This window comes from Oncorhynchus keta, chromosome 28, assembly GCF_023373465.1.
Source record: "Oncorhynchus keta strain PuntledgeMale-10-30-2019 chromosome 28, Oket_V2, whole genome shotgun sequence".
In the NCBI taxonomy this organism is placed as follows: domain Eukaryota; kingdom Metazoa; phylum Chordata; class Actinopteri; order Salmoniformes; family Salmonidae; genus Oncorhynchus; species Oncorhynchus keta.
Window position 1 is genome coordinate 28,997,575 of NC_068448.1, and position 21,214 is coordinate 29,018,788.

General features: G+C 41.8%; 1 protein-coding gene across 1 annotated transcript in view; it reads left to right on the forward strand.

Annotated features, from left to right (window-relative positions):
- Window positions 1–5,446: 5,446 nt before the first annotated feature.
- Window positions 5,447–21,214, forward strand: part of ube4b (ubiquitination factor E4B, UFD2 homolog (S. cerevisiae)) — a 38,441-nt gene continuing 22,673 nt past the window's right edge. Inside the window, 9 exon segments of the mRNA XM_035740642.2 lie at window positions 5,447–5,775; window positions 8,512–8,731; window positions 10,775–10,910; window positions 12,514–12,601; window positions 16,122–16,269; window positions 16,567–16,792; window positions 18,367–18,490; window positions 18,493–18,824; window positions 20,930–21,040. Of these exon segments, the coding sequence (XP_035596535.2) occupies window positions 5,752–5,775; window positions 8,512–8,731; window positions 10,775–10,910; window positions 12,514–12,601; window positions 16,122–16,269; window positions 16,567–16,792; window positions 18,367–18,490; window positions 18,493–18,824; window positions 20,930–21,040 (1,409 nt within the window). The 5' untranslated portion in view covers window positions 5,447–5,751.

A 21,214-nucleotide genomic window follows, 5' to 3' on the forward strand; every position in this document is an offset into this window, starting at 1 on the left:
TCCTGCCATCCAGGACCTCTATACCAGGCGGTGTCAGAGGAAGGTCCTATAAATGGTAAAAAACTCCAGCCACCGTAGTCATAGACTGTTCTCTCTGCTACCACATGACAAGCAGTACCGGAGCGCCAAGTCTATGCCCAAGAGGCTTCTAAACAGTTTCTACCCCCAAGCCATAAGACTCCTGAACACCTATTCAAATGGCTACCCAGACAATTTGCATTCTCAGTATTCTCTTATCTAGGTGGGTGAGGGCAGTGTGGAGTGCAATTGCGTTGTCTATGGATCTGTTGGGGGTAGTATGCAAATTGGAGTGGATCTATGGTGTCTCGGTTGATGGAGTTGATGTGTCATAACCAGTCTTTCATAACACTTCATGATCACAGATGTAAGTGCTATAGTGCGGTAGTCATTGTGGTATGAAGGAGTTCTTGGGAACAGGAATGATGGTAGTCATTTTAAGACGTGGAGATTACAGACTGGGACAAGGAGAGCTTGAAAATGACCGTGAATATGACTATCTGCTGATCTGCGCATGCTCTGAGAACGAGTCCTGGAATACAGTCTGGCCACACAGCCTTTCAAGTGTTGACCTGATTAAAGACCTTACGTCGACCATCTTCTTGAGAAGAAGATAAGATGTTCCATGATGTAAACCAATTGTGTTATTCCTAGACTGAACCCTAAGCATAGGGGAAAGAAACCCAGGTCTAAGAGCTGTAAATTATCAGGCATTGTCTGGGGCAATAGGACTTGGGACTGTTCATTTGATAGTCCCAAATGAATACATAATATTTTTTGACCATTAGAGGACACCATTGGATTATTGTTATAAAATTGTACGGTACATAATTTGAAAAGAAAAACAGCAGGGCTTGGTTGACATTTTTAAGAGGAGGATTCTCACCTGAATTAATAATGGTCTATAAACCTCAAAGTCAACTCTGGACATCGAAACCAGTTCCAATGCATGTTTTAATTGTTCCCCTCTAATCAGGGACTGATTTAGACCTAGGGGACAACAGGTGTGTGCAATTAATTATAAGGTAGAAAAAAAACAGCAGGCTCCGGGCCTCGTAGGGTAAGAATTGAGTACTCCTGGTCTATAATATGGATGTTAAGAAAATTATATTCCACATTCCACATATCAGTCAGTAACTGGACAACACTTCTGCCGTATTACCGGCACACAAAATTAAATTGCGTTCTTTGTGGTCCTCTGTTCTGTTTTGCCATGAGGCAAGGTAGGGAGCTGAGAATAATCTAAACAAAACTGGATTTGATTTTCCCAAAGTCATTAGCAATGCTGAAAAGGTCTGTTTTAAGAGAAATTCTAAAGACTTCAAATCAGATTTTATCGGCCGCATACACATATTTAGCTATTGTGGGTGTCGTGACATGCTTGTGTTCCTAGCTCCAACCGACTTGCCACAAACTTGTGAATAAAATATCAAGCATAGACTGTATAATATGGAAAATGCATTTTACATTATGAAAAATAGAAATGTGAAAATGTATCACTGGCAATTAGTTGACTCCATAAATCATACAGCCTTTATGATACTCTTATAATACTCTCTTTTCACTGCATTTTGAGCATGAGCTCATGTGTAGCCTATCATCAAAAGGGTTGAAAAGCAGCAGCCTAAGGTTTCAGTGTCTATGTTTTAGTGTAGATTTACACATTCTCTGAAGATGTTCTTCTTCTGAAGAAGCAGCAGTGTTCATCGACATGGCCAAGGCTTTAGACTCTGTCAATCACCACATTCTTATCGGCAGACTCAACAGGCTTGGTTTCTCAAATGACTGCCTCGCCTGGTTCACCAACTACTTCTTAGACCGAGTTCAGTGTGTCAAATCGGAGGGCCTGTTGTCCGGACCTCTGGCGGTCTCTATGGGGGTACCACAGGGTTCAATTCTCGGGCCGACACTTTTATGTATATGTCTGTATATGTCGGTCTTGCTGCGGGTGATTCCCTGATCCAACTCTACGCAGACGACACCATTCTGTATACATCTGGCCCTTCTTTGGACACTGTGTTAACTAACCTCCAAATGAGCTTCAATGCCATACAACACTCTTTCCGTGGCCTCTAACTGCTCTTAAATGCTACTAAAACCAAATGCATGCTTTTCAACCGTTTGCTACCCACCCTCCCGACTAGCATCACTACTCTGGATGGTTCTGACTGAGAATATGTGGACAACTACAAATACCTAGGTGTCTGGCTAGACTGTAAACTCTCCTTCCAGACTCATATTAAACATCTCCAATCCAAAATGAAATCCAGAATCGGCTTCCTATTTCGCAACAAAGCCTTCTTCACTCATGCCGCCAAACATATCCTCGTAAAACTGACTACCTTACCGATCTTCGGCGATGTCACTTACAAAATAGCTTCCAATACTCTACTCAGCAAACTGGATGCTTTCTATCACATTTCCATCCGTTTTGTCACCAAAGCCCCTTACACGGAACCCAAACCGGCTGCGCTCGTGTGACATTGTGCATAAATGTATTTTGTCCCCCTACACCAAACACGATCATGACACGCAGGTTAAAATATGAAAAACTCTGAACCAATGACAATTTGGGGACAGGTCAAAAGCAATAAACATTTATGGCAATTAAGCTAGTTAGCTTGCACTTGCTAGCTAATTTGTCCTATTTAGCTAGCTTGCTGTTGCTAGCTAATTTGTCCTGGGATATAAACATTAGGTTGTTATTTTACCTGAAATGCACAAGGTACTCTACTCTGACAATTAATCCACACATAAAACGGTCAACAGAATCGTTTCAAGTCATCTCTCCTCCTTCCAGACTTTTTCATCATTGAACTTATATGGTGATTGGCATCTAAACGTTCATAGTATTACCACGAGAACCGGCAACACAGTTCATCTTTCAATCACCCACGTGAGTATAACCAATGAGGAGATGGCACGTGGGTACCTGCTTCTATAAACCAATGAGGAGATGGGAGGCAGGACTTGCAGCGCGATCTGCGTCAGAAATAGAAAGGACTTCTATTTTATCCCTTGGCAACGCGGACACTCGTGAGCAGTGTGGGTGCAATATTTGAATAACATAGATTTCTAAACTCATTTTTGCAATGCTTGCGGTGTAGTCAGGATATTATACCACTCACCACTGCGACCGGTATGCTCTAGTCGGCTGGCCCTCGCTACATATTCGTTGCCAGACCCACTGGCTTCAGGTCATCTATAAATCTATGCTAGGTAAAGCTCCACCTTATCTCAGCTCAATGGTCACGATAACAACACCCACCCATAGCACACGTTCCAGCATGTATATCTCACTGGTCATCCCCAAAGCCAACACCCCCTTTGGCCGCCTTTCCTTTAGGTTCTCTGCTGCCAATGACTGGAACGAATTGCAAAAATCGCTGAAGCTGGAGACTTATATTTCCCTCACTAACTTTAAACATCAGCTATCTGAGCAGCTAACCGATCGCTGCAGCTGTACCGAGCCCATCTGTAAATAGCCCACCTAATCTACCTACCTCATCCCCATACTGTTTTTATGTACTTTTCTGCTCTTTTGCACACCAGCATTTCTACTTGCACATCACCATCTGCTCATCTATCACTCCAGTGTTAATTTGCTAAATTGTAATTACTTTGCTACTATGGCCTATTTATTGCGTTATCTCCTCATGCCATTTGCACACACTGTATATAGACTTACTTTTTTCTGTTGTGTTATTGACTGTACGCTTGTTTATTCCATGTGTAACTCTGTTGTTGTTTGTGTCGCACTGCTTTGCTTTATCTTGGCCAGGTCGCAGTTGAAATGAGAACTTGTTCTCAACTAGCTTACCTGGTTAAATAAAAGTGAAATAAAAACATAAATAAAAAGATAATCAGTGCTTCCTAAAGCAGACATATCTCGGCCAGGACTCTCCAAATGTGTTCCTGGAGAGTTACCGTCCTATAGGTTTTTGCTTCAACCCTAATCTAGTTTATCAAATTCTAATAATTAGCTGGTTGATGAGTTGAATCAGGTCAGATAAAATTTACGTTGGAGCGTAAACCTACAGTAAGGTAGCTCTCTAGGAACAGGGTTGGAGAGCTCTGGTCTAGGTTATGATTTTTTTCTCCAAAACCCCTGTCCCAGTGAACATGTCAAGGATAGGACGAGAATATGATAGTAAAATAGGACTGCGAAGACTGGTTGTTGTATTAGCAGTAGTCAAAGATTTGGCAATAAGAGCCTGTGTTACCAGTAATTATATAATCTAGTTTGTAGGTCATGTGGGGATAGGATACCCACCGGTTGCAAGACTAGATTTGGGATTTGAACTGATGACCGAGGTTGCTAGGCTACCTGCCCCAAAAATATATAATTAAATAAATGTAATTTAACCACGATAATAGTATAAAGAAGTTATCACAGTTTGTGTAAACAAGTATTATTTTGACACAAACTACATGACCAAAAGTATGTGTACTTTCTGCTCATCGAACATCTCATTTCAAAATCATGGGCATTAATATGGAGTTGGTCCCTCCTTTGCTGCTAAAATTGCCACCACTCTTCTGGGAAGGCTTTCCACTAGATGTTGGAAGATTTCTGCGGGGAATTGCTTCCATTCAGCCACAAGAGCATTAGTGAGGACAGGCACTAACATTGGCCAATTAGGCCTGGCTCGCAGTTGGTGTTCCAATTCATCACAAAGGTGTTGGATGGTGTTGAGGTCCGGGCTCTTTGCAGGCCAGTCAACAATCAATTTCTGTATGGACATTACTTTGTGCACAAGGGCATCGTCATGTTGAAACCGGAAACGGCCTTCCCCAAACTGTTGCCACAAAGTTGGAAGCACATAATCGTCTAGAATGTTGTTGTATGCTGTAGCGTTAAAATTTCCCTCAACTGGAAATAAGCTAAGGGGCCTAGCCCGAACCATGAAAAACAGCCCCAGACCATTATTCCTCCTCCACCAAACTTTACAGTTGGCACTATGCAGTCGGGCAGGTAGTGTTCTCCTGGCATCCGCTAAACCCAGATTCTTCCATCGGACTGCCAGATGGTAAAGAGTGATTCATCACTCCATTGAACACATTTCCACTGTTCCAGAGTCCAATGGCGGTGAGCTTTACACCATTCCAGCCGACGCTTTGCATTGCCCATGGTAATCTTAGGTTTGTGTGTGGCTGCTCAGTCATGGAAACCCATTTCATGAAGCTCCCGACGAACAGTTCTTGTGCTGGTGTTGCTTCCAGAGGCAGATGGGAACTCGGTAGTGAGTGTTGCAACCGAGCGATCCGTTCTGTGAGCTTGCATGGCCTACCACTTCGCGATTGCATGGCTGTTTGCTCGATTTTATACACCTGACAGAAATGGGTGTGGCTGAAGTAGCCGAGTCCACTCATTTGAAGGGTGTCCACATACTTGTGTATATAGTGTAAGACCTCCCCGTATTGGGACCTCCCTTTGTGAAGTGTCAGTCCCCAGTCACGTGACACATGATCCAAAATGGCAACCTTCGTGTTTTGATCATACCTCAGTGGTTTTGATGAATAATACTTTTGTGTTTGTTTCATTCTTCGTATAATTCGAATAGATACCACTCAATTGAGGAAACGCACGCATCCTCTTTTTTTAAACTTCGAGGCAATCAAGATAAATTGCTATTTGTTTCACGAGTTAGACTATGCACATTTGGTTCTATTAAATAGATAGCTAGCTGGCTGGCAAAATTAGTAAAGCTAGCTGAAAATAAAGGGAAAACGATGGAGGAGTTGAGTGCCGACGAGGTAAGATAACGACGTAATGTTGCTAAAAACGACTATTCGTTTTTTCCTATTTGTCTCGACAAAAGTCTATGTCGTCGTTGTTAACGTTACCATTTCAAAGGCTAACGTAGCTAGCTAGTCAGTGACACTACAGTAACGCGTTAAGCGTAAAGCCGGAGATATAACAGTAACGGTAGCTAGCCAACACCATTTTAACGCTGGCCTTTTCGATAAAGGGTTTGGATACCTTGACGTCAATTTAATGGGTATGTTTTGATACGTTAGTAACGTTACTGACTATTTAGCCCACACTCTGTAACTAGCTAGTTTATTAACTAAAGGCAGGTAGCTACGTTAGCTAGCTAGCTAGGCGACTCAGCATAACACAGCAGGCCACCATGGCATTGTGCAACCAATCAGGGCCCGTTTTCCAAAAAGCCTCTTAACGCTAAATTCATCATTATAGCCTTCGTAGGAGCATCGTTAAATCTGTTTTCTAAAACTAGCGTAATTAAAACGCTCGTAATCGAACACCTGTCTCACACCACTCGTAGAAAAGCGAAGTGCGTCGTTAGATGCTTTTTTTGCCCTCCCGCGTCGCTTTATACACAGAATAAATCCGCTAAACATATAATCACTTGGTTTACTTCTCTCTGTGACTGCCGACAACTAAAGAACAAACTTGACTACAAATACAAAGTTGCCAATGTCTTTGCAATTGATACAGACAAGCGACGTATACAGACAGATATGCTTCCAGTGAAAACCGAGATGACTGCATAAAAATATCATTAGTAGATTAACGTTATATGCCAACTTCAATCATAAGCATTACATTTTCATAGAGTTCTATTTTGCTACTTGTTGGCTACGGTCTAATTTTTCAATATATTTCATGATGTGTAGCGTAACATGTGCGTAGTTATGTACCAAATAGGTAATTTAGTGCGTTCTGTTATTGGGTAAGCATTAGCAGTGTTGTAGTTTTTCTTGTGTGCATTGTGTATACTCACTACTTAATCACCAGGATGCGTATCAAAGTAGTGTAGTGGATGTATACACTATCAATTAATAAGGCTGATGGAACAGATCATAATGTTTGCTTAAAATTATGATCAACAATTATTTCTACACATTTTAAGTGCAGCAATGTGCACACGGTGGTAGGTCTACTCACATATGTTCAATTTGCGCACCACAGATGCAAGCAGTCTCATTGACAGAGATGGAAATATCTATTTAGAAAGAGTGGAGATCTGAAGATGCAATAACTATCATGGGTTGCTAATATGACTAGGATAATGCCTTTGACATAATAAAACAGGAGAGCACATAATAGGAGTCTTTTGTAAAATATTTGTTTCCATGGTGGTATTTTGCCAATAGGCTCATTTGAAGCCAGATGTACATCATGAAGTAAAACGTCCAGTTTCAAACAATTAAGGAACAGGAAAAAGATAGATTGAAAGGTTAACAAAGGCCTTTCTCAAAATACCTTCTCCATTAGATGTTAACTAGCTACAAAGTAGCCTATGCCAACCTGGCAGAACGATATGATTATTTGCATCAATCCATTTGTTTTGTAAACGCCAGCTCATGTGCATTACAGAAACAAGACAACCAAACAGTCTAGGTGCCTGAATTAAAGGGTAACTACACAGAAAAATCTAAATTTCTTAGAATTTTCCCTAGCCTCAAAAGTGGTCTCCTGATGTGCTAAAAGCACTGTTTGTGGACATAGAAAACCACCAAATTGGGTGTCCTATTCAAAAACGGACAGAGCGAAAACCGGAACATTTAAAATATCTGAAACCTGAGAATTTATGACAAAGCCTCATCTATTTCAATAGTTGGCCTATTATTAGCCTACTTGCACAGTATAGCTTGGATTGGCCTGACCTGGAAAAAGAAATACGATTTTGTAATTTTAGGTCATTCAGAGTGTTACTGTTTGTCATAGACTTTTTCACACAGCACGCCATTCCTTCTCCAGGCACCACATTAAAGTAAGCTGCCTCAATATTTGCAGCCGTAGGTGGTAATATCTGTCTCGGAGCTGATCCGTTGTCAGTATTGTGCAATATTTCTAATGCTACCGAAAGATTTGAATGGAGAAAGCTGATATCACTATTGGCATGCTCCAATGGCACACTTAGCGACCGTTGTCTCTGCGTGGTGTTTTTGGAAATGCATATTACATCTTTGACAGCTGTCAGAAAGATGTATTGTTAAAACATTCATTAACCTAAGTTCCATCGCTATTGCGAAACCGGGCCCAAGTCAGTTTAACATGCCGTTAGCTAGCTAGCTTCTAGCTGTCATTTTATTATTCCCAAAGATGTCGGCAATCAACACCTAAATAAATGTTATTGTCTCTCAGTGTTTTTTTTTTTATACGTCTCTGGATGCAGTTTGAGGAAGTTGCAAACTAGTGTTTGCACAATGACGAAGTATATGGTAACTGCTAGCATGCTAGTAGATACCATAGTGCAATGACTGGATGTCTAATGCAAGTTCGTATTGGCTCACAAAACTACCTCCAACTTCCTTCATACTGGATGCAGAGACATAAATATGGTATCTATAAGTTCATCTGACTCTGGGGAAGTAGATAAAGGGCTTTAATGCCAAAATCCCGATGTATCCCGTTGACCATGATTAATGATCAAATCAGTGTCTCTCATGTTGGTCTGTTATACTGTTAAGTCGACTGAATCATCATTGGGTAACTAGCTAGCTTGCTTCTGTTCATTACAGATCCGCAGGAGGAGACTGGCCAGACTTGCAGGAGGGCAAACATCCCAGCCCAGCACCCCCCTCAGCACTCCCCTGACGTCCCCACAGAGAGAGACCCCCCCTTGGCCCCTTCCTGGGACCTCAGGGGCCACACCCCAGCCCCTACCACCAGCCGCCTCACATTCACTTGGGCTCAATGTCCAGAGTGTCACTCCCGCCACCTCTCCTATTGGCGCATCTGGTATGAGCACATCTTAGACAGCATGTTTAAAGATGACCATGTTTGCATTTTTATAGTGTTCTGTAGCTAGCTTTCACAAAATCTCCTACATTGGGAGCTAAACAAGTTTGGTCAGATTGCTTGCTGTAAAGGCATTGCTGTAGGCTAATTAGCTACATAGTGAATGAAATAGCACTCAAAAGGCTCAAGTCAATAAAATTCATTTATCTGCCCTGCATGGATGCATTTCAGCCTCACCATTCATGCTGAGAATGACAACAACAAAAACACAGGTGGCCATAATTAGGCTATAGGTCAAGTTCAGACATTACTGGCTAGTACACATTTTCATTTATTTAAATATCACCTTTATTTAACTAGTAAGAAGCATTAGTAGGCTGAAATACTCTGCCTCTTATCCGTGTTGTATTGAGTGAACATGCTTATGTACAAATGTGTACTTTCCACTCAGTCGGGCTTAAAAGAACCAAAGTTCAGAAACTTTGGTAGGCAGTCTGGTTTTAAATAGTTCTAGGACTCTAAGCAGATGCAAAATAGGCCCGGTTGGAGTAGACTTGTTTGTTAAGTTGATCTTGAGCGGTTTGGAAAACCTGGTAGCCTCGAACAAATAGCGTCCAGCTATGGAATCAACATGATCAAACCTGGTCTTGAGCAAAACAAAGTCTCCCGAACCTGCCATCGTGCCCTTTACCAGGAAAGTGCACAGTCACTGTGCCGTTCGTGCACCAGCCTTGGCCTGAGTTCAGCTAAGGGCACAGATGAGAGTGCTAACATTCTCAGCCAGCGGAAGTCAGAGTGGAAAGCAGTGTGGCATTCTATAGGCTATTCCCAGATTGTGGGCTTATTCTTGAACATTACATTCCTACTGCCTCTGCAGTTAATGGCCTATTTTAGGATTTTGTTCTGAAGTCCATGGGAGATATAAAGTGTGTCCTCATTTGGCATCGGTGTGAGAAATGCTGCTTTCACAAACGCATACAGTACTCTAGAACGTATACTATTGAGTCATAGATATGGATGAATACAGTCTCTCCCCTATTGTTTGTACTGGTTAGCCTACTCTGTCAAAGGAAGCTACCTTAATGACTGACTGATTGCTTTAAAATGAGATCCACAATGTGTAATGATGTTGTTTTCAATTTCAAGTGTTTTTAAAACATTTTTTAAACATGATAGACCCAAATCCTTTAACTTGCCAAAATTTAAAATGATTTGATATAGGCTTTCAATAAACTAATTTCCAATAATTGTTAAACAGATTTCCACAAATGTAGTATTCTATCTCAACATGAATTTAGCTAGCAAATAAAAATGCAATATGGCTTAGCCTACCTTTGCGGAAAATGCTGTTAGTTTACAGCTGTTCAACCCAATTGAACACAACCAAGGTTGTGTTCAGGAGGGTGCAACGAACAGCACTGGCATCAGGCTTCAACAATAACACCCTGTGTCCATGAACTGCTTTGATATCTTTTCCAGCCAGGCAGAAGACATTCATTTTCAATGGAGGCAGTCTGCACCATTGCGCTCCATCTGCCATACTTTATTTTACATGTCACAGGGGCATGTCTGTTCCACACAATGTATTTCTATCCATCTAAATGATGCCCTGCTGAACAAGGCCCAGGTTTTCCACATTATGTTGAGGGTTCTGTAGTCAGGTGGTAATTCCTGGTCTTTCTTTAGCCATTGGATATGGGCCTTAATCAGCTTTGTCCTTAGCTGTTGAGTAGACAGGCTTTCCAATTCACACACACAGCTGTGTTCAAGTTAATTTCTGGTAACCTAACTTGGTGAGCTGACAAAAAGTGCTTGTTGCCAATGGACCTACTGTACATATGCAGAGAAAAGCCATGGGGGTCGAGTCAAATATACTGTATTCCTCACACACTGAGCTCTTCAGTTGTGTCCCAAATGCACCCCACTCCCTATGTAGTGTACTACTTTTGACCAGGGCCAAGGGTAGTACACTATATAGGGAATATGGTGCCATTTTTTTCTCCTCCTGTGTACCTTATTTGTTTTCTTTCGTACCTGTCCCAGGCGTGACGTACTGCAGTCAGAGCAGCGAGGGAGTGAGCTCCCTCTCCAGCTCTCCCTCCAACAGCCTGGAGACCCAGTCCCAGAGTCTTTCCCGATCCCAGAGCATGGACATTGACACAGCCTCCTGTGAAAAGAGGTGAGCAACTCGGACCGGTCGATTCAAAACCGATCCTTAGCCCAGTTTTGAGAGGTTTGGCTAGGAGGTGTAAGCAATATGGAGATTCGAAGGCAAGATGAAGCGTTTGCCATGATGTTTATCTATCCCAATTCTCTCAGATCTACAGGACAGGAGTGTTTAGGGGTAAGAGGTCAATTTAGAAGACCACACTGGAAATAGTGGTAAGCAAGTTTGTGAACCCTTTAGGATTTGCTCTATTTCTGCATACTTTTGACCTAAAATGTGATCAAAGTCCTAATAATAAAGTGAACCTAATTAAACAAATAACACAACTTTTTAATTTCTTTATTGAGCAAATTGATTCACATTGATTTTGTGCTAAGAATATGGGACCAAATAATACACGTTTGACTAGTTTAATACATTTAATTTAGCTCATTAATGAAGAGGTTCACATACTTTTTCCAACCATTACATTGAATTTAAGATCAATTTTCTCAATAAAGAAATTCATAAGTACAATTGTTTTTGTTATTTGTTAAGCAGGTTCACTTTGATATATTATTAGGACATAGATGATGAGGATCTGATCACATTTTTAGCTCAAACTTATGTAGAAATGCAGAAAATCCTAAAGGGTACAAACTTTCTTTCACCGCTGTAAGTCTTCTGACTTTTTTGTGTGTTCGTCAATGATTTTATTTATGTTGTCTTTTGAAGTGTGTTTAAAATGGTCAAATAAACTAAACAAAGTGTAATTCAACATAAGAGAAGATGCTAGGATGACAGGCATCACATTTCAGCTCTGTTCAATTGTTATGGCCCGGGGTCAGTCTGATCTCATGCTTAGTGTATCCATTCACCCCTTATGAACTCCTTACACAAAGCTTTAATAGATGTCACATGCATCCCTTCATTCCAACTCAAATTAGAAAGTTTAAAGCTAGATACAATGTGTGCAGTGTGTTATACAAAGATATGTGTTAAAGCTGAGCTCCGCGATAGGTGAAACAGTGCCACTGGCCACCCCAGGCACATTTTGTTTTTGTCTTGAGGAAATTAGCATCCAGCATTGTATATAAAAAAATACTCTGCTGTTCTATCGCATGTGCAATGGCGTCCGAGCCGTTGTAATATCGCAAATAAACTTGTCAGGTTCACCGATAAAGATTGCAGCTTTAAGGTAAGGGGAATAGTACAAAACATGAAAGCACTTAAATGCACAACAGAGGCGTAAGGTGTTCTGAATTTACCTTGAATTTACCTTGAATGCTAATTTCACTTCTTAAGAACAAAACCGCGCTGACAAACAGTTAAAAGTGGTGGATGGCCACATAAGCAACGTAAGTGTAAGAGATCAACTGCTGGGTGTCAACGAATGGTGGCGATTCAACATGTAGAATCATCCGGAAATGAACAGAAAATAACAGACAGTGCGCTCGTCATAGGCGATAGACCACCACAAGCTGATTTTAACTGTTCATTGCAACAGTGTGTTTTGTCCTTTTTGAGTTGGAGTACAGTTGATTGCCTGTTTGTGTGATCTGGTGGAGGGATAAATTGGTTGTCCCTATCTATGTTGCTCCTCTCTCCCTCTGTCTCTGTGCGTGTGGCCCAGCAGCATGTCCCAGGTGGATGTGGACTCAGGGATAGAGAACATGGAGGTGGAGGACAGTGATCGCAGGGAGAAGAGGGACCTGGCTGAAAAGGTAAGCAGAGCTCCCATTCCACCCCTTTCCTTACTGTACTTCCTGTACTTTAATCAGTCACTTTGACTGTGTCTAAAAAGGCACCATCTATTCCCATGCCTGAAGGCTCAAACTGAATTATTCCACTTCTCTTATCATTCTCTACATACTTCAGTCTGAATCTGCCATCATTGAAAGTAATTTGTGGTGGGTGAAAAGTAATGATTGGATCGTGTCTAACCAATCCATATCAAAGCCAATTATGTACTTTGAATACGGCGCTTCATTCACGTTTGTTATGGCTCTGGCCCAACCCATTGGTTTCTGGGACAAATCAGATGGTCTGAATGTGTTCATTCTAGAGGGTTCGGGGATGGTGTCAAATCCACACTCATTGCAGAGAGGAAACGTTTGTGGGCCTGGAGTGGCATTTGGCCGGAACAAAGAGTCTGGGTAGCCAGGCAATCTATTCCCTATATAGTGCACTACTTTGGACCAGCACTTCAAAATAGTGCACGATACAGCATAGGGAACGGGGTGCTATTTCAGACAGGACCTGTCAAGAAAAGGATCTGCCAAATGAATGTAAGTGAATGGAATTGTTGGAGACTTTGTACATCAATACTTTTCACCAAATGAGCAGTGGGTTCATATACTTCAGTGGTTTCATTGTGTATGTGAAAATAAATGTCCTTTTGATACTCCTGCCAATGTAGAAAAGGAAATAAATGGCTAACTCTCAAAGAAAAATACATCTTCATTTCAGTTATAATAAGTAGGTCATTTTGGATGGTCAGAGAGCCATTTTTGACTTTAATATAAAGACCTCGCTCCTGGCTGATAAAACAACTTTGGTTTTGGGTTAATTACTTTTATTTCGGTTAAATTCTCGCAATGATCTAATCCCTAAATTCAAAATAGGTAAGGGCATGCTAATTCTGGTAAGGGCATGCTAATTTAAATAGGTAAGGGCATGCTAATTTGTTGCCTTGCAATTAGTAATGAGTGGAAGGTCTTTCATGGATGATGTAGAATAGATCTCTTTACTATTGCACAATAGAAACAAATAAAACGTCTGCAGTTTTTCGGAACAAAATAACCTAAATGATGACTGGCATTGAAGATTCTTTATCTGTATGCCCAGGTTTGCCTCAGTGATTGCATTATAGAATCCTTCACCGCCCATCTCCACATGGCTATTGAACTGAAATACTCTGAACCAATACATTTGTCTATGCCAATGGTCTTTGAAAGCTCTCTGAAAACACCCCTGTCTGCTTACATGGTACAGTCTGTTTCCTCTCTAACCCTCACCTGAATACTTTTGTATTATGGATTCTACCATCTAGCTAAAGGTGTCTTTGAAAGAGGTGTTGTTGCTTGGCTAATTGGCACCAATAAAGAGCAGCTGGCAGCAGCAGTTATTAGCTCTTAGTTATTGTATAGCCATTGCAACAGAATCAATCCATGTCCAATAGAAAATGGATAGTAAAATAAAGTCACTAATATGGGTATCCTACTGTTTTCACTAATTCAGATCTAAAATCAGCAGTGTAATTTGCAGACAGTGGTAAGGAGGCAAATCCATGGTTACTTGTCAAAGTATTGAGCTATTAAGAGTAAAACAAGGCTGTCCATTGTCCCCATATGTATTATGGCCATTTGAAGTGCTAGCTATTAAAATTAGATTCAACAAGAACATCAAGGTGTTAGAATTCCAGGGGAGAAAAACAAAATTGTTAAATGTATGCTGATGACTCCTTTTTTTTTTCTCCCCTTAAGTCCACAATCTGGATCCCTGCACAGTCTCATTGAAGATCTTGATAATTGTTCTAGCCTATCTGGACTAAAACCTAAATGTGACAAGTGTACCATATTACGTATTTGATCATTTAAAAACATGTTTATTGTACCTTGTAGTTTACCAATAAAATGGGCGGATGGTGACAAGTAGACATACTTGGTATTCACATCTCAAAAAATATAAATTAACTTCTTACGGATCATTGAGATGCTCGCATCTCACCTCGACAACATCCGGTGAATTTGCAGAGTGCGAAATTCAAATGACCAAAATCGTAATATTAAACATGAATGAAAATACAAGTGTCATACATCATTTAAAAGCTTAACTTCTTGTTAATCCAGCCGCTTTGTCAGATTTCAAAAATGCTTTATGGCGCAAGCACACCATGCAATTATCTGAGGACAGCTCACTGCACACAAAAGCATTACATACATTTCCAACCAAGCAGAGGTGTCACGAATGTCAGAAATGGCAATAAAATAAATCCCTTACCTTTGAAGATCTTCATCGGGTTGCAATCACAAGGGTCCCAGCTACATAACAAATGGTCCTTTTGTTCGATAAAGTCCATCTTTATATCCCAAAAAAGTCCGTCATTGGCCCGCTTGACTCAGTAATCCACCCATTTCCCTCATTCAAAATGCATACAAATGAAGCCCGTAAGTTACCAATAAACTACTTCCAAACACATCAAACAACGTTCCTAATCAATCCTCAGGTACCCTAATATGTAAATAAACGATACAATTTAAGACTGAGAATACTGGAGACTATTACCGGAGACAAATAACGAAGTACACACCCTCACCGGAAAGCGCAAAAAACACTCCAGCCAAAATGGGACCCACTTACTAAAACTACAAATTTTAGTGCATTTTTTTTTTTTTAAACAAGCCTGAAACTCTTTCTAAAGACATGACATCTAGTGGAAGTCCTAGGAACTGCAATCTGGGATGTCTTCCTTTTCCTTCCCGTTGACCGACATAGTAATCAGGGGTAAGCTGATTACTATGTCAGACATTATACTCAGACATTATTTTAACAGTTTTGGTGACTTTAGATTGTTTTCTATCCAATACTACCAATGATATGCATATCCTAGCTTCTGGGCCTGAGTAACAGGCAGTTTACTTTGGGCACCTCATCCATCCAAACTTCCGAATACTGTCACAGGTTCAGGAATGGTTAAAAAAAAAAATCACAACATGCGCTTAAAATTAACCTTACAAATAGCAGTGTTGGGCGATTTTGGAAAGCCGTAGTCAGTCAATAATTAATGTAATAATACTCGTAGGAAAGGTTTTACTTTTTAGCACACAATCTGTTGATACAATACGATTAGAACGTTTTTAAAGAAGAATGTGAAACATCACAGCACAATTAAAAAATATTTGGCACGTGGAAACCAAACAAGGGTGGTCTTTGTAGCAGAAAAGCTGTAAAGAAAAAAATATATATATGTCCTCCGAAAAAAGTGTTGGATGACAAAAAAATAAATAAAAGCAGCAATTCTAGCAATTCATTTTCTCTCAATTTGAGTCAAGGCTGCATTTTTTGCGGTGGACCCTCCAATAAAAGCAGACATTGAGTCCTGAACACCCTGCTTTTACCCAAGGACATTTTTATTTAAATGTTTTGCCACCTATCGGTACACATGACCACCTGGTAACCAGTCTCTTGAACGGCAATGACCGTTCTAGTTTGTAATTCTAACTATTGGTGTATCTGTCCCAGGAATCCGCTGAGAACTCAGATGTCTCTGAAGAGCAGGCTCTGCAGCTCATCTGTAAGATCCTACGTGTTTCCTGGAAGGAGCAGGACAGAGACGTCATTTTTCTCCCCTTGCTCGCCGCCGAGTTCCACCAGAGCAGCCTCAAAGACGGTATGGCAAAGATGCATGATATTTCATATGTAGCTATGTTCTTATTGAATTGTACAGCTTTTTTGCAAAAGAGTCCTAGATTATGGTTTAGGATTTCCTCATCTGAATGCAATAGCTGAAATTTAAAAAAAAATCTTCTAACACAAAGTTTCTATTGAAATGTGAACAAAATATTTTTATTAAATACAAATCAGTTTGTGTGGTCAGTCTTTTTTAATCTGTCATGTATACCATTTTAGAATTTGTTTACAAGTCACAAATGAAGTATGTTTATAGGATTTCTCTTTCTCCTCCCAGTTTTCTCTGACTTCAAAGACCTGATTGGCCAGATCCTGATGGAGGTGCTCCTGATGTCTACCCAGTTGCACGTCCACAACCCCTTTGCCAGCCTGACTGCCACGTCCGAGCCAATTGCTGCTGCCAAATCTCTTGACCACCACCTGACGCTGATCCAGCCCTCCAGCCAGGGCAGCAGTCCCATGGCCCCCTGTGCAGGCTCGTTTGGGGCCAGCTCTTTGTCCAGGCAAGTACCCCCCAGTGGCCCCACGACTAGCCCCCAGTCCTGGGTACACATAAAGTCAGCAAAAAAATAAATGTCCTCTCACTGTCAACTGCATTTATTTTCAACAAACTTAACATGTGTAAATATTTGTATGAACATAAGAAGATTCAACAACTGTGACAAAAACTGAACAAGTTCCACAGACATGTGACTAACACAAATGGAATAATGTGTCCCTAAACAAAGGAGGGGTCAAAATCAAAAGTAACTGTCAGTATCTGGTGTGGCCACCAGCTGCATTAAGTACCACAGTGCATCTCCTCCTCATGGACTGCACCAGATTTGCCAGTTCTTGCTGTGAGATGTTACCCCACTCTTCCACCAAGGCACCTGCAAGTTTCCGGACATTTTCGGGGGAAATGGCCCGAGCCCTCACCCTCCGATCCAACAAGTCCCAGACATGCTCAATGGGTTTGATATCCGGGCTTTTCGCTGGCCATGGCAGAACACTGACATTCCTGTCTTGCAGGAAATCACGCACAGAACGAGCAGTATGGTTGGTGGCATTGTCATGCTGAGGGTAATGTCAGGATGAGCCTGCATGAGGGAGGAGGATGTCTTCCCTGTAACGCACAGCGTTGAGATTGCCTGCAATGACAACAAGCTCAGTTCTATGATGCTGTGACACACCGCCCCAACCATGATGGATCATCCGCCTTCAAATCGATCTTGCTCTGGAGTACTGGCCACGGTGTAATGCTCATTCCTTTGAAGATAAACGCGAATCCGACCATCACCCCAGGTGAGACAAAACCGCGACTTGTCAACAGGCCTACAAGCCCTCAGTCCAACCTCTCTCAGCCTATTGCGGACAGTCTGAGCACTGGATGTGCATTCCTGGTGTAACTCGGGCAGTTGTTGTTGCCATCCTGTACCTGTTCGGATGTACCCATCCTGTGCAGGTGTTCTAGACATGGTCTGCCACTGCGAGGACGATCAGCTGTCCGTCCTGTCTCCATGTAGCGCTGTCTTAGGTGTCTCACGAATTCAAGTTCATGCAGATGAGCAGGGACCCCAGCTATCTTTCTTTTGGTGATTTTCAGAGTCAGTAGAAAGGCCTCTTCAGTGTCCTAAGTTTTCATAACTGACCTTAATTGCGTAACCTCTATAAGCTGTTAGTGTCTTAACGACTGTTCCACAGGTGCGTGTTTATACATTTTTTTATGGTTCATTGAACAAGCATGGGAAACCGTGTTTAAATCTTTAACGAGTTATATTTGAAAGACAGGGCCCTGAAAAAGGGACGTTTACTTTTCTTTTTGCTGAGTTCGGTAGGGTTGTGTCCAAAATGGCATCTATCCAAGGTAGTGTCCAATGGAATTCCTACATTGAAATTGACAGAAAGGGAATTGTTCCCTTTTTGTGTGATTTAGGCCTAGTCAATGGGAAGTGTTGTCTCTTTTTAACTGGCACTGTCATGGTATCATTGTCTTTTTTATTCAGTTTTATATACAGAGTTACTTGACTATTGATAAGATTGTAAAAGAGGAAGATGTAGCCCATTTGTCAACCCATTTGTTTTGCAATGTTCACAGCCTGTACGGGTGTAGTCCGCACTCGCTGGCTTTGAATGCAGCCAGGATGATCTCTCCACCTCTCCCCACCCCCACCAGCCCATCCCTGCATCCAATGGTAGCCCCAAGTCCCCCTTCCATGGCCTACCCCCTAGGCTCTCTCTCAACCTCCCTTCCGCCCCTCTGCCTATCTCCCAGCGCTACCGGCCCTACTCTGTCACCTCTCCCTTGGGGATCTCCACCCCCCCTAGCCCCAGACTGGCTAGCCTCCCTGGGCTTTCACGCGGCCCTATCACTGAAGGTCTCCCGGTACCGCCCATCATTCTGGCCCCGGCCCCGCCACTACCAACTAGCCCCCAGTTGGTTCCCCTCCCCTCTACTAGTCCTCATCCGCCCACCTCCATGCCCCTCCCTCTGGTACCCCCCTCACCCAGATCAGCTGCCCGAGGAGCTGCCCTCGCCACCCGGATCCCGTCTAGGTACCTCCTCCACCACGTGTGACAGAGTGACGCGCAACAAGCTACTTACTAAAACATTAACCCTACCTCCAGCCTCAGCTCCATGGCAAAATGTGTAGAATCACAGGAAATTTGCTTTAAAACGGCAACATTTTCTCTCCACTGCATGGCAAAGGCTATATAATTGCAGGAAATTAGCTTTTAAAACAAAATAATTTGCTCCGCACCATTGATAAATTGGTAGAATTGCAAGAAATGTGCATATAAATTCAAAAAAACTCCCTATACTGCCAAGTCTGTGTCCTACATTTTTTTGCAGTGCTGATGGGCTGACGGCGCTCATTGACATGCCCTGCGTCATGCCCCCTGTCACGCCCACCATCTAAACCCCTTTTGATCCATAAAAACCCATGCACATTTGGCCAACATGATAATGGGCTACTTATGTAGGCCTATTGCTTGACTTATTATGGACATGCTCTATATGGGTGGTGTTTTGCACATAATTCCTAACCGCAAACCAACTCCAATACCCTGATGATTTTCACAATTTACAGTCATCCTCTTTTAAAATAAATAAAATGTATTCTTATAATAATATACAGGTTTGGACACCTACTCATTCAAGGGTTTTTCTTTATTTTTTACTATTTTCTACATTGTACAATAATAGAGAAGACATCAAAACTATGAAATAACACGTAGAATAATGAAGTAACCAAAAAAGTGTTAAACAAATCAAAATATATATTTTATATTTGAGATTCTTCAAAGGAGCCACCCTTTGCCTTGATGACAGCTTTGCACACTCTTGGCATTCTCTCAAACAGCTTCATGAGGTAGTCACCTGGAATGCATTTCAATCAAATTCTTCAGAGTTGAAGAAACAGCCACATCTCGACATCCACTGTTCAGATGAGACTGTGTGAATCAGGCCTTCATGATCGAATTGTTGAAAAGAAACCACTACTATAGGACTCAATAAGAAGAAAAGACTTGGTTGAGCCAAGAAACACGAACAATGGACATTAGACCGGTGTAAATCTGTTCAAATTTAAGATTTTTGGTTCCAACCGCCGTGTCTTTGTGAGACGCAGAGTAGGTGAGCGGATAATCTCTGCATGTGTGGTTCGCACCATGAAGCATGGAGGTGTGATGGCGTGGGGTTGCTTTGCTGGTGACACTGTCTGTGATTTATTTACAATTCAAGGCACACTTAGCATAGCTATCTCACCATTCTGCAGTGATACACCATCTCATCTGGTTTCGACTTAGTGGGACGATAATTTGTTTTTCAACAGGACAATGACCCAACACACCTCCAGGCTGTGTAAGGGGTGTTTGACCAAGAAAGAGAGTGATGGAGTGCTGTATCAGATGACCTGGCCTCCACAATCACCTGACCTCAATCCAATTGAGATGGTTTGGGATGAGTTGGACCGCAGAGTGAAGGAAAAGCAGCCAAGAAGTGCTCAGCATATATGGGAACTCATGAAGCTGGTTGAGAGTATTTTTTTAACGTGTGCAAAGATGTCATCAAGGCAAAGGGTGGCTACTTTGAAAAATGTCATAAAATATATTTAGATTTGTTTTACACTTTTTTGGTTTCTACATGCTTCCATATGTGGTATTTCACAATGTTGAAAATAGTAAAAAAAATAAAGGGTAACCCTTGAATGAGTAGGTGTCAAGTTGATTGGTAGTGTGTGTGTGTATATAATTGAGAAATGAGGAGAAAGACCTTTTGCTTGCCAATGCATTGCTTGTCCTGCATGTTTTTTGTGTGAATCTCACAGCTGTGGTACTCTGACAATGTTGTCTGTAGGAGCCTGTGTGTTCATGGTGTATCTTCAGATAAAATGTATTAATGGACATGTGACAAGGTCAGCACTAGGAGAGTAGTCTGGTGTTTTATTCCACAGTGAATCACAACCAGGGTTCAGTTGAAGTCCGAGGGAAGGTGAACTCGTCACATCACTCCCTTCCTGCATCTTTTCCTCAGTGTTACATCTTCTTTCCCTATCCCATCCTCTCCTAGCTATGACCCATGTGTCTCTATTTTTCCATCTGTCTCCCCATCCTCCTCCTTTATCCCTTGTTCCTCGTTTCCTCCCTCTCTACGCCAGCCCCCTATCCCTCCTGTTCTTCGCCCTCTCTGATATGTCTCAGGACAGCAGCGAAGAAGAGCCTGAGGATGAGCAGGAGGAAGATTTTACGCAGGTCCAGTTTGGGTCCAGGTATACACCGCTGCACGGCGTGTGTTCCGTAGACTCACCGGCATGCTTCAGCAGTGTGTCGAGCCTAGCCACTAACAGCAGAGTCTGCATTTCACCATTGCCCCCTATTCCTTATGTAGTGCTCAAATTTTGACCATCAAAAGTAGTGCACTATGAACGGAATATAGTGCCATT